Below are 14,465 nucleotides of genomic sequence, written 5' to 3' on the forward strand. Positions count from 1 at the left end.
TGACTGGTTGAATCCCGAATATTGAGAAATTGCCATGCGAAGATATTATTAGTCTTGATCCAATGTATAACTCCAGGATACTATTCTCTACCATTCGTCGAGTAGAAATAGGATAGTAGTAACTACTAGAAAGATATCTATATCTCCAAGGCATTCTTCTCGACTACTCGTCTAAAACTAAAGAGAATAAAATAAGTACTGTTAGAAATCCATGAAACTTAATCCTCCATCAAAGACATGGAATATAACAGTAATAGCTGGAGAGCTAGGTATTTCTGCAACCACTTTGGAAGGAGAAATGGTATGATATTATTAAATGCTCAACCTTAAACCCAAATTTAGAAAGACTCCTAAGATATATATAAAGTACTAGTGAATGTTCATTCTATGATCGAGAATGATAAAGATGCTGTTTTAGCAGCTAAGTTCACTCCCAACTGTTTCGGTAGTGTTGCTTCATCCATGAAAATGGTTGTCCTCGAGAATCTCCAACGGCGATGATTTCATTATTACTCTTTATCATTGGCATTTGATATCTGACATTGTTACTTAATATTCATATAGGCATATATCTTTTAATGAGATCCAATCATGGAGTGTGGGTCGTAACTATGGGATGAAGTGATCAAACCGTGAGTACCCATCAAGGCTAGCACTTGCTGAATGTCGATATTCAACTAGATCCAAAGATAGTTATATTCATCAGTATATACTTGACAGATGTCGATTGAACATAAAAAAGTAATGTCAAAAGCGTCCAATCAGAGATGCTAATCAAGACAACACCCTGGAGTAAGAGACAACTTGACACCGCCAAGTTGCACGTCGGTCAGTCTTCAAGACAGCTCCATGGGAACGTTTCAATCTAATGGGACTTGTAACTGTACTCTCCACTCCCCCGCTGGAAGAGCGGTTCTATTTGCAGACGTACGTGTCTTGGAACATTTAGTTGGGTCATTTGTACGTAGCGCGGGATTTCCACGACTCTGCGAGTCCTGGGTAACACAGCCCCTTTGAATCCTTTGCAATGGATGAAGTAACTGAGGTAAACAATGTACCACCTCATAAGCTCATACGAATCCGAGATTTTGACACTGCGCACAAGTATTCCCTAACTTCTAGAAAGTATCGTAGTACATGTTGTTGTTTTTAGCAATATCAAAATGGCACCGAGGATTTGCCAGAATACATGCAAAAGGCGGAAATTGATCATAGCTCCAAAACAATGGATGCACCCTGAGCTACTGAGCCACTCACGAACTGCATACTCACAACTCCTGAAACCTTCAGGGCTTCTACATTGAATTTATATTGAATCATCAGACATTGCCATCAGATCCGACTTTAGTCTGACGGGATGAATATGAATTCTGCGGAATAACGTCAGCTTTGTCCCGAACTATGGGTACCAGCCAACGGGAATCTTGAAGGACTGCTCCGTCAATTAAAAGGAGGTTGGTTGATGGTGCAGCTAGTGGGCTTCTGCAGACGACTGCTAGAAATCAAAGTCAGCTGCACATTACTCAACAAAAACATAGAAGGGAAGAGAAGAGAAGGAAGTCCGCGGATGGGAAGAAGTGAAACGAAAACGCGAGATTGGAAGTTGATGATGGTCATGTCATGGCTATCAAAAATGTCTTGATTGAGGCTACGGTACTTCCACACGCCACACACACGAAAGATACGGAGTAACCTTGGAACCTTGCAATTACATGCTCGTAAGGCCTCCCTTCCAATCAAATGAAGCATCAAAATTGTATTTTCCGACAACCTGGAGTATAAACAATGACAAACAACAAACGCGAGAAATAATCGAATAAGCTCATCGGAAATGAAGACCGTACGACTATTCTCAAAGGTCCAAGATATCTAAAACATTTCTGGAATAATGGCCGAGACCAACAAGAGAGGTGTTGTCCTCGTCGTTCATTGGAAAAGCAGGGAAGATAAATAAAGATGCAAAGATCCATGGTAACTATCAAATTAGTAAGTATAAACTTACCAGTGTTCACTCATGATTGCCCTTGTCAGTCCCTACCCGTTCCCTACCTCCCTACCTAGTCTACCCAGTATGAAAATTCAAGGAAGGTATGGATGGGATGGCTCGGATGGATGTTCAAGGTAAGCATTCCCATACCTCAACCCCACCTTCCTTCTTTCTCACGACCCTTTCTTTTCTTTTCTTTTCCTACACGTCACTCAAGTCAGTCCCTCAGTCATTCATTCATTCGTTCGTTCAATTCACTCATTTACTTATTCATCAGTCACCCCCTTCACCGACGAGAGAGATTAATACATCCATATCAGTGCAATCTATAGTCACGGCGGACCGTATCGCACTGGGTATATGTCGTATTATTATGCAGCTGTCACCGACTGCATATACAGAGCCGTGAATCCTTGCTTGAAGTTGCTTAACCACGCATTTTATCATCCACTGCCTTGGAACCAGATAAAGAGAGGGATATGATTGATGATTGATGATTGATTGATTGATTCATTGATAGCTGCTTACCTTACATTACTTTACCTACTAGGTACTCACATACTTATATGCTGCACCACCACAACAAATCTGCAACTCTCATTGCAGGACTGTGGGATTCGGAAATCTTTCCGAATATTAATACCTCTTGTATATGCCATTTTGCTCGTACAAGTACTTTCATTGCACTTGTTTGGTCACCTTATTCTTACTTCAACGTTCTTCTTATGCAGCTTCCCGCATACCAGGTTGTCAACATAACTGGCTCCTCATTTATATCCATTTCTATTGCTCCTTCCATTTATTTTCTGCTATACCTAATCGCGTTTCCTGCATGCTGATCGATCTGATGACCATTAATAAATTACTACGCAATAGCTTTTCTTTGCACTTCCAAGATGCCTTCAATATCTTCTCTTCTGAAGCATAGAAGTGAAAGTCAAAATGAGAATCGCATGAGCTTGAGTTTGAGCGTGACTCCAGAGAAGTTACAAAGAAAATCGAAGCGCAACTTCTTTCGGAACCTTTTCAAAATCTCTAGCTTCTCTTCCAAAGACAAGCCGGGGAAGGAGCAGTCCGTGGTAACTTACTTTTCTATTGAATCACCGGTGATTGTTTTTGTAATACTTTTGGAATGACGCTGATATTACTCGTCGTCACCAGACAATCCCCATACAAACTCCCACAACCAACCCTTCAAGTCCCATGTCGAATCACAATAAACCTCTTCCGCCGCCACCACCTTCAATCAAGGAGTCTGCGTCTTCGGAAGCGATATCTTCTAGGCCTTACAAGAAACTAGATAGAATAATCTCACCTCTTACGGATCAAGAGCTTCACGAACTATTTTCTGGAGCTCCTCAGTTCTACGCACGTTCCGAAGGCCATCATACAGGCGCACCGTATCCTAGGATAGCTTTCCCTTGGGATTTAAGTTTGCAGATACGAGATCTGTCCGATCATGTGCAAATACAAGACGAAGCATGGGGTTGTATCACAGCGTGGCCGCATATTACGAGAGAAGCTCCAATAAGTCTAGAAGGTGCCAAGGTTACTGGGAAACGCCGTGCCTATTTCATGCCACGATGTCGCGAACGACCGAACATGCTCAGTATGCAGGGTATTGAAAAGGGAACTGTGGGGTACCAAGCGGCTTTGGAGTTAGGTGTAGCCGATGCGCTGAAAGAATCTGAGGAAATACAGCCTGACTCTGGGCTCTATTCACTTTTCTATAGGCGAAGGGGATTCGCAAATGGCAAGGATGGAATAAGACCTCTCGATGAGTCCGCTGTTTACGAACATCTCATGGATATTGGTGTTTCTTACCACGAGGATCAAATGCACAGCCGCTCTACTGTCGAGTTGTATTCCGAGCTATTCACACAGATTCTGTTTCCACCTTCTAGAGTTACCGATACAGATGATCCTTATAGTCTACAGGTCCAAATCGAGGTGCTTGTGAAGGTCTTAGCTGAACCTAATATTTGGGTCGATTTTAGCTTTGTTGAGTGGAGAATTCGTCTTGGACAGATACTATGGGGCCAGCAACTCGAAAGTGATCTAGGAGATGGCATCTCTAGCAATAGTGAATTCACGAATGAATCTGAGGATCAGAAGTATTGGCTGTTGTTGCAAATACTACTTTCGTGTGAGTTGTTGGTGCGACTTGATACAGTGTCTCAGAACATCAATAATGGTCTAGAGCCCGCTAAACCTGCTGATGTTAAAAAGCTCGAAAAAAGTATGACCCCCAGCGTTAAGTGGTCACTTATCCTAGCTCGATCCTGGCTCGAAAACATCCGCATTGAACAAAGTGTCTCCGAAATCATTCCAGAAAGGAAAGCTTCTGGGTGGTTGGCATCGTTGACTGGAGCATCAGCCTCTGTCGAGAATAGTGCACCACCCGAAAGTGTCCAAACATATACATTTCGTGGGAGGAATGAGACTCGACAATTGGCCGGACTATTACACTTCGCACAGAAGTTGAAATGGCCTCATTTGGATAAATTAAACGCAAAGGTCTCGTCCAATGATATATACATCTCCGATAGTACTCAAAATACTCCATCTACTGGAACACCGATGTCGGTTTCAACACAAAAAACTTCCTATTTCATGAGCCAACGGCCTGTTCCACGACGAGGCTTATCAAGATCGACACAGAGAATGTCTGCTCTGACAAATTCTGCTGGATGGTTGTCAAATTCTTACATCAGTGGCCTGATGCTCCCTGGTGAAGGTCTAAGTCATTTTCTAATCTCAACATTATTAGAAAATGATGATGCTGCAGTCGAGAAATTGGGAGATGAGGCCAACTTGTATGGTGGGTTTGTATTCGGCCAAAGAAGCTTTTGGAGCACAGCTTGTATAATTGGTCGAGTTTTGGCTGCTGGTAAAAACTCGTCTGAATGTATGGGATGGATATCATCGGATGTTAAACCTAGAGGGATCTCTGGCGAGGCTTGGGTTAATATAGATGTTGATACAGCATCACTAGAAGGCAAGTCTTTATTTTCCCATGTATTCAATCAACCGATGAGCTGACGATGAAGCGATAGATGCTACCACAGACACCCCTAGAATACTTCAAAAAGCTATCATTGAAAAGGGTGGAAGTGTTATTGGTGGAGCAGATTCTTCATCAATACTTCCGGGCGATTTTGTAGCAGTTTACGATTCTCCGATATTGAATCCTCCATCGATAACTTTTGAGTCACTAGATCTTTTCGCCGTTGATTCAGATGAGACAACGCCTACTGAAGAAGAGCCAACCCCACAGACAGAAATAACAACAGCGACAAGTATCAAAACATATTCTGCAATGATAAAATTTCTATTAAGTCTTGATGGAGATGACAAGAAGGAAATCAATGTTGCTCTGACTCATGATGTTCATTTCGTTACCGCTCATCCATGTGTAAAATCTCATAGTATCGAAGTCTTGAAGTCCCCTACAAGTCCATTATTCCAACAAAATGGTGATGAAAGCGATCAAATTCCTAATCCGAAAATGGGTATGTGTTATATATCTCCCTATTCTTGCACAGAAATACTAACGAAGCATAGGCCACCCCCTCCACAAAGCTTTCACATACGCAATCATACCTCTCCAACACATACTCACATCCCCAGCATCGAAATCTCTTTCCTCTCTACTCATCTCACCACCGAGATCACCAGTCGAAGGAGCTTATTCAGCAACTATACAGGCTAGTACTCATACTACTACAAGTAATATCCCAAAAGTTTTGGTGATAGATTGTGCGAGTACCATATTACCCCCTTCGCCTCCTGATGAAGTGGACGTGGATTTAGACTTGGAAGTGGAAATTGGGAGTGGGGGAGGGACAAAAGAATTTGGCAGTGATGCGGAAATGTTGGTAAGAGCTTTATGTGCAGAAAGGGGATGGAATGCGTTGATCAGTAGGAAGGGGAGAGGATGTTTAGCTTGTGCGATTAGAGAGGCCGGGGCAATAGGATGGGGGGTCGTGATTAGAGTTTAGGTGTGGTGAACTGAAGGAAGAGGGTGAATCTGTAGATTTGGAACAGGGAGAGAATGTGTGTTGTGGATATGCGATGTGGAGGGATGCAAAGAGAAGGAGGTGGATGGATGGTTATATTGTTTTCACGAAAGCGTTGTTAGGTCTTATTGAAGCGTTATGTTAAGTGATACCCGCCTTGAGGCAAGAGCCAATTAGTTAATAGTAATTCATGGATTGAAAGATATGGGTTGGCTTTATGAGTCTTTTCTCTTGTTTTTTTTCCTGGGAGTGAATCGATTGTATGTGTGATGGTATAATGGTGTGCGTTGATGATGTGGTAATGTATACGAGGGAGGGGAGGAGACTATTCGTAGGCGAAAAATGCGAGAGATCTTGAGGAATGATGTGGGGATATTGTAGTTGAGAAGGTTGGGAGATGGAATAATGGAGAAATTGGAAGAGGAGAGGAGAGGAATAGAATGGAGTAAAGTTAATTAAATATAGTAGAAGAAAACCATATATGAAAATTGCTTGTTGATTGTATGTTTGAGATACATACCTACCTAGGTACGTTCCTTGGAATCGCAATTTTGGTCTTTTAGTTGCTGAGTGAAAACGTGGATGATATTTACCTGGTAAGTATGACGTGGAAATTTCTCCCGGATATACGTTCGTTATCTGGCGCGTGTGTTGAATGCTTGGGTGTGTGGTTGTGGTTGTGGTTGTGGTTGTGGTTTTGGGTTTGGAGATGGAATGGTAGTGATAAGAATGACTGTGTAAAAGACTGGCAGTTTTTATTGGGGAAGGTAGAGAGTATAAGTATAATACTAGAGGGGAGAAAAGGGGGGAGGGACATGAAGTTGTATTTTGTATTTCTAGGGAGTAGGTATATATTTGGATTATTGGGAATGGTTCTCTGAGTTGTAGTAATTTCGATCTGTAATCCGCATCGTGCGAGATGGTGTACGTAGGTACGCAAAGCTCATCAGGTCTTGTTTCATTTGCAAGCTCTCCTTTGAACCTGGATGTTTCGATCCCATTCTTGAGATTTGGCTTGGAGCATGCGGCACGCACGAAATCATTCATAGATTGCTCTTTTCTTTGTGTTGATTGTTTCACAGTGCATTCAATATGATTGATTCGGAATTGAGGACTCTCTGGCTCCTAGAAGCTGTCGGATAGACACTATAACTCGTGATGTTTCTCAGAAGAAAGCTTTTTGTGATGTCGTTGACTTGGAGTTGCACTTGTGTATTTTTCTCGGAAGAATCACTCTGGTGATCTCGTGGTTCTAGCTAAAGTATCGAGGGATGAGTGTTGAAGTTGGAAGGACGGGAGAGCACAATATACTCGTTCGAAAGGAGAATCGAAATGTGTTTTGGCTCTTATGAAGAACGCAATGGTTTGCAGCTATCTGAATCCAGTTTCGTTAAGAAGAGTATGAGCTTGGGCCGCATAATGAAGCATTTGCCTTCCCATCAGAGAGCTTTTGAATTTCTCACACATCGATATATCGATTGAAGAGACTGTTCTGTGGCCGATACTAAAAGCACATGAAAAGTATCATTAATGGGTATATAGCAGAGGATTTGGAAAGCTATATCTGTTAAGGGTGTTTGATTTGTGAGCGCAACCATTCACCCGAGTCGGTGTGGGTCTTAATCGAGGGGTAATCTATTTTCCGTCGCAAAACCATTTTTCGATATCTTGGAATACTCTCAGGTGCTACGTTTTGCTAATCCCTTTTTTCTATCTGGATGACATCTTTGATTTCGACATATCTTTTCAAAGATTGTGTTAACAACGATTTTCAAATTTGTATCACCCGGAGATGTAGTCATATTTCTCACATTCGACAATACGCCACATATATGAACTCATATAGACCCGTTCCCATCTTTGCGTCATTAACAAAAATACATGGCATTCGTGCCTGGCAAAGTTCATGATTCTGGAAATATGTAAAGTCCTGTGGCAGAGAGCATGCACAGAGAGTCTAGGGCGAGATTGTGTGACTTGATGCAACCGGAACAACTTATTTAACCGCCAAGATAGCACATGCCAGCCTGGATATATAGCAAAACCAACACCTTTGTGAATGCGTGTCGTGTCGAAAATGCCGAGGGACCTACAAATACCGAAACACTCATTCCGCTTCCACTTATAGACCCGGCATGGCTCTTTCCAACCGGCAAGATTCAATTCGTCCCGATGCTACAGGTCTTGAAATTACATGACGACTGGCTCTACATATATAGACCAGCAGCATATCTAACGCACCTTTCTTCGTTTCTCAGCTCGGAACTCATACATTTCTATGACCCAAGTTGGGCGTAGTGTGAGTATCATCTCATAAGGAAGATATGTCATCCCAAGAAGTTTTGAAGTGTCTAGTCTGAATTGAAGATTTGAAGATTTGTAGCTTAGTAGCTGCTTGAAAGTTTATCTGGAAAAGAATCATCTGCTTGGAGTGTACTATGGAGATGTTGAAACGATTGTCTGCCATGAAGCGCGGTGCGGGACTGTCGGTGCACCTGGCTCTCTACCCTTGCACACTACTAGGTATGTGTGGAATACAACAGTTATCATTGATAACACTGTTGTAACGCGACACGGGGAAAATTCACAGTAACATGCTCGTCATGTGATGAGTTCGGTTCCGAGCTAATCTCGAGGATTAAAGTTTCTACTATTGATCATGATTGATTACGAAATGCGGATTCGGAAGATTCGTGAACTTAGTGAATTCCATTTACACGTCGAGAATTGTAGTATCAACGTATAGTTTCCCAAGATTTCATGATATCAAGCAACTTTGCATGAATTTTGGCCAGTGGTTCTTTGCAAGGCTGTATTCCAACACTTGTTGAATGTTTCAAATCAATCTCGGTAATCTATCACGCGTAAAGAAACCAAACCCGAAGCATATTCCATCCTGAAGTCGGAACTTGAAGATTGCAGAGGCGTGCTTTATGAGTCATTGGAAGGAGCTTTGTTGTATTAATATTTGAGGAAAATTGAAGGAAATCCACTCCTCAACCGATACGTCGACTCGATACGAATACCATGCAGGCTGAGATTTATCAGTCTCAATTCTAAGTGTCAGTTTGATTTTTCGTCATCTCTTTTACCCCTGACATCATATATGACACAGGCAAAGATATTGTCACTACCCTGCCTGATTATTCTTTTCCACAGGTCAACTATCTTTGTTGAGACCGTCGACTGAGTTGTCACCAGTTATACCCGAAGGATCGAATACCAAGGACGGAAGAGTCATATTGCCGTTGATAAGGTTATCCACTAAATAAATTACATAGTAGGCCAGAGGCTCATACAAGCTTTGAGCTCTCCATAGATTCTAGAACTTCTCACCCAGGAAAGATGCGTCTTGGTTCTAGCTGGACGCAGAGAGCTTTAAATTACGCTAATTCTTCACAGTTATGTACTCCCATCCCGGACTGGTAGCTGTATGAGTCTGCGTGGCGATGTTGTTTAATTTCCTCTTCACTGAATTCTCTGTCTCCTTCAATATTCTTGATACATAGAATTGTCAATGAATTTATTAACTGAAGAATGATGTACAGCTAGGCCACAGTAGATCAGTGAACACTGGAAAATGTTATAACCGCACCATAATGAGTGTGGAGGGCTTCATTTTACGTTAGCTTCGCCAAAGTAGGTCAGTATCCCCGGTCCATCGAATACGCCTACCATTAAAGCAGGGCGTAGCAAGTGCACAGATACTGTTGTATTGATACTAGCCTTGGAATAAGTTTATTAGATACTACGCCACAAAAGAGCCCCCTAGGAAGAGTGATATTGCAATTTGAAACCACCAGAACTATAAAAAATCGAAACACTTGCATTTTGGAATCACCCATATGATCATGACCAGTCCATCATCTACGTTTTGTAGTTGAACCCTGGTAAATCATCCATGATACGTATATGTGCCGTGCCGTGCGGGAAACCAATTAGCTGGTACGTTCTTTCCTTCATAAATCCTGTCACAATTCGTTTATCTATAACCATTGTGTTGCCTTTGAAGAATTATACGTGATCAACATTATGTTCTTCCATGGGCGAGGATTCTGAGGGAGGAGAAGCTACCCAGTCTCTTGGCAACGATGTTATGCGGGATTTGCTTGGAGAAGGCCCTTCTAGATAGCTCATAGGACATACGTGGTAGCGCCCTTAGGAACCCGACTGCAGTAGTATGGATAGATAATCAAAGCGTACATTGATTGCTTGCAGCCTCACCATCCTCTAATTTGGCTTTTATCGAGGAAAAATGTGGTTTTGTTACACAGAAATACGTTACTAATTTCCTGGATCCTTCAACGGGGCCCACTACAGTCAGTATTTCTTCCCTATGGAAGATCTCATTTGCTGATTTTGGCCACAAAACTTATTATATTCTTTGCTGCATCGTGAGCTTCCATAACTTCACAATCTTGTCTTCTCCTTTTAATATCTGCATCTGCTTCTGCAGCTCAACCTGGTCTTTGCAGCTAACCGGCGTGCCAAAAACGAACATGATCGCTTTCACAAGCACAAAGCTGAGATTGAGTGATGGCCTGAATTTGATTGAAAGATCACTGGGAGCTTTGTGACAGTATATTAAGTCATGTCGTCCTGGACTTGTTTTCTCATTCCCCAAACTTCAACAGAATCGCATCCGCAAAATCCAAGAACATTCAATACCACACAGACTCCGGAAGAGAAATCAGCATTCAATTCGTCAATCAATTTATACTCTCATATACCGACAGCCTAGCGAAGCCCAACACAATGTCCCCAAGCAAAGTATTCAACGACAAATGGGTGAACTACCCAGATGTTCAGCCATCCGGCCCTCCAAAACCAGTATTACTGTCATTACTTTACAATTTGATGGTTAGCCTTCTAACACTGCTCCAGTTTTCTGATCAACAACCAAAGGCAAATATGATCGTTTTCAAAACCACGCCCACGGAGAAATGTTGGATCGGCGTCTTCCCAGACGCGAAAGTCCATTCGAACGAGCAAGCTACTTGGTCTAATGGTCTGGCAAGAGGTGACTCGAACAGAAGGAGTGATTGAACAATAATTTCAAGGAGACAATACATGACTTTACTGGAAATAACTCCTTTACGTTGGTTTCTTATACGAAAGGGAAATACAGAGATACTCAGGCTAGAATGGTTCTACTTCGATTTTATGTCGAAAACATCTCGTTCGAAGATCTCAAATTGGGCATTCGCACATGATGGTCGGGGTTTCGTGGAAGATATTTCAGACATGAAACTAGTTTATTCTATACTCCAGTGCCTTGGGCATCATATTTGGGATGATGTATACTTCATAGAGACAGTTAGTGGATGAAATGATTATTTTTGATACTTCCAGTAATTTGTGCGTCCTTGGAGAGGACGATGGGATTTCTTTGGATTTACACTTTATTTAGAAGGAAAAGTTGGCACTTTTCTATTGTTAAGTTCGAATTATAAATTTCAGTTTATCTAGCTATATATTTACATAATTGAGCAACCGGACGTTATATTTGTAGAATGGGACATCCCGTCTCTCTAAGAAGTCGTCAAGTTGGCCCAATGAAACATCGCGATCACGAGTTTTCAGAATTCGTTCTGATTGGACACAATATTTCATTGGATAAATAAGTAAAAGTTTCATTTCCCATTCCCCAATCCCGTAGATTTGTCTACCCTCAAACTTCACAATGGAAAAATTTGTAGTTATCTCCCTCACCCCTCAAAAATTCTCCAACAAAGAATTAACTTATCGGCTCGCATAAAGATAACATTGAATCAGGCTTGCGACGATTTGAGGTTATCTTCAGATTGCTAAAGAATGAACCCCTCTCATTTGTTCGCCAACGAGTCATGATGGTGTGCTGGTGTTGCATTTTGCTGACATGAACCAGAGCACTGGGTCTACAGCCTTGAGCATTGGGCCGCAAAGTTGCCTACCTATTCGAAGAAGTGAAATTTTCACGATGTCTTCAATTTCGTTTCGTATATATCGAGTATTTAAATCTCGTCATGGAGCCCGACCTTGAAGCTACCGCGGAAGCCCCTCGCGCAAATGCAGCGGTGCGTATTTTTCAACAACGTGATGATTCTGCCGACGATATTGAGCGCGAGGCTGTGAAAAGCTCGCAATCTCTTCAGTCCGAGGGTATTCGTCGTCGAAATACTGATCAGTATGGTGGTGCTGTAAGAGAGAGCACAACATCCTCAGCTGACACGGAGAGAACCTTGACCCAAGAGAAATTAAGGAAAAGCAAGGATACGCCTAGCCACGATGAGTTAATGGAGAATTTGAAGAAAGACTATATCTGTAAGCATCGAGATGATAGATGCCACATTAAACTATGTGAGCTAACAATGAATAGGGGAGGATTTCGAAAACTGGTATTCCGAAGCTTGCTCGTTTTCAAGGAACCCACAAAGACTTCGCGATCTTCCGTGCATTCCACGAAAACCACATTCGTATTTTGATTTATAAAGAGATTGAGCTTACAGATATTGCACGAGAACTTCGGAAAAGGGACAATAAGGACCTTGCAGCATTGAACACACCGGCGTTCTATAGATTGAAGGGGCACTTACATGAACAAGAGAGGGAAGAAATTGTATCTGACGATAATGAGAGCCAGTATCGTACATGGACCAAAGATACACTCATGTCTCTATTAGAAACCAAACAAAAGCAATATGGTTAGTCCCGATTCACGGATCACCGAGCACTAGTGACAATCCAAACAGATGAGGTATTGCTGGCATATGCCAAAATCAATGCCCTCCACCGCCCCCTAAAACGATGTTATGATTCGGTTTTCCATTGGATATTGAATATCAGGCCCCTCGGCGTTAGTCGTCTCAATGGCAACGAGGCAGAGGAATTCATGTATCATCATAATGACTTCATCTCTTTAAACAACAGAGAGAGAGACAACCCTTTCAAAGAAGTGCTTGGCAGCCATCTTTTCAAGTATCCTGGGTCGCCTCTAAAGGTGAGATCTTCTTTCCTCCCGATTATTTGCGAGTGTGCTATTACATTGCTTCGTAGTCGCAAATGCGAGTGAAGAAAATGAAACGCTGATACTTCTCAGCAATTTCTCAAGACAAAAGGCGATGAACAAACATCATATTACGATGAAGAATTGCAGTTGGGCTTGGCCCAGATTCTGTCGCTCATTGTCCTAACCAGCATGCTCATTGCTCCCATATGTCTTTTATTCTTGCTTGAGCTTTCTCGTGGGCTCGTGGTGTTGGTGGTATTAGTCTTCACTATTCTGGTATATATCGTTGTGACTCTTGGAACGCCGGCCAGCCAGTTTGAAGCATTTGTAGCGACAGTTGCGTAAGTGTTGGTTGACCGAGTATTGTTCATTCTGCTAATCTCAATAGATATTGTGCCTTTCTAGTCCAGTTCTTGGGGAACCTTGGACGTGAGAATTAGGGTTTTTGAGATACAGAAAGATTTCGAACTGGAGCCCTGATGTACATAGGAGGAGAGATGAGAAAGCAGTTTCGATGGTCTTACTTTATTTCTTCATTCATGTATTCAATCAGCTCGCAGGCTCATGCCGGTGACGAAGGGGTCTAGATGCGAATCAGTCGCTCGTTTTTGCGTTAATATTTTGAAGTCATAGTAGTGTGCAGTTTGATAATTGTGTACGTAGAAAAATATTTCCAAGAATGAAGTGCTTCCGAGAAATTAGTGAAGTCGTACGAATGAGGCTCGGCTGTGAGTGAGCCGGCTTACTGGTGGGGATCATCCGGGTGGTTCATCAACCTTCCGGCTCGAATTTCGTCTCCCAGGAAACCAACACTACCGACGTACCGTAATTTGCTGACATATCAATATGTTACCCGGTCGGAATCAGGGAATACTTTACCTAGTGCTTAATTTCACCCTTGTATGATCTAAATACAGTCACCGAGTTGTCCTAGCATGGGGATATGACAGGCATAGTTGTCAGGCCATCACCGATGCTAACTTGAAATCCCAGAGCCCTAGAATAATGATTTGTCCATGGCCATTATATTCTTGTATCTAAATAAATAATAAAGATGTGTATATACAGTGGTGTTAATTTTTTCAAATATATTGATTGATAGTACTTCAAAGGCTACCTAGGTACTATTGGTTACTGCATAAGGAGAAGTTGAATCAATGTTCATACTAATATATTAGATTCGATATTGCGTTCGGTTAAATGCATTTATTTGAGCTAGTGCATATTGAGCCTCATGTTGCGTTCGGTAAACAAGATATTAGACCTAACAGGTCTAACGTAGAAGAAAAGAAAATCGAGCCTTACGAGATTAGATCTATCCTAGATTTGATGTAGCCCGATTAATTGTAGTGTGAGAAGTGGGGGCTAAACCCCTATTATTAAACTGTTGGGAACAAGGCCAGTGAGTGCAACAGGCCATTGTTCAATATAGTCTGGGAGTGACCGGTCGCTCACGACGCGGATAATTATT

The 14,465-nt window shown here is 42.1% G+C and overlaps 2 protein-coding genes across 2 annotated transcripts; both read left to right on the plus strand.

Annotated features, from left to right (window-relative positions):
• Positions 1 to 2,883: 2,883 nt before the first annotated feature.
• Positions 2,884 to 5,988, plus strand: EAF02_002003 (uncharacterized protein; the record flags this gene model as incomplete). The annotated part of the gene is made up of 4 exons (XM_038898051.1): positions 2,884 to 3,066; positions 3,149 to 4,985; positions 5,044 to 5,499; positions 5,552 to 5,988. 4 exons carry the CDS (start codon positions 2,884 to 2,886, stop codon positions 5,986 to 5,988), a joined length of 2,913 nt encoding a protein of 970 aa, XP_038761743.1.
• A 6,023-nt stretch (positions 5,989 to 12,011) lies between these two features.
• On the plus strand, positions 12,012 to 13,434 carry EAF02_002004 (uncharacterized protein; the record flags this gene model as incomplete). Its single annotated transcript, XM_038898052.1, has 6 exons — positions 12,012 to 12,309; positions 12,365 to 12,461; positions 12,520 to 12,689; positions 12,738 to 12,985; positions 13,085 to 13,335; positions 13,383 to 13,434. The coding sequence occupies 6 exons, from the start codon at positions 12,012 to 12,014 to the stop codon at positions 13,432 to 13,434; spliced, it is 1,116 nt and encodes a 371-aa protein (XP_038761744.1).
• Between the last annotated feature and the right edge of the window lie 1,031 nt (positions 13,435 to 14,465).

The sequence above is a fragment of the Botrytis sinoallii genome (assembly GCF_014898435.1).
Source record: "Botrytis sinoallii strain Bc 23 chromosome Unknown BSIN_003, whole genome shotgun sequence".
In the NCBI taxonomy this organism is placed as follows: Eukaryota; Fungi; Ascomycota; class Leotiomycetes; order Helotiales; family Sclerotiniaceae; genus Botrytis; species Botrytis sinoallii.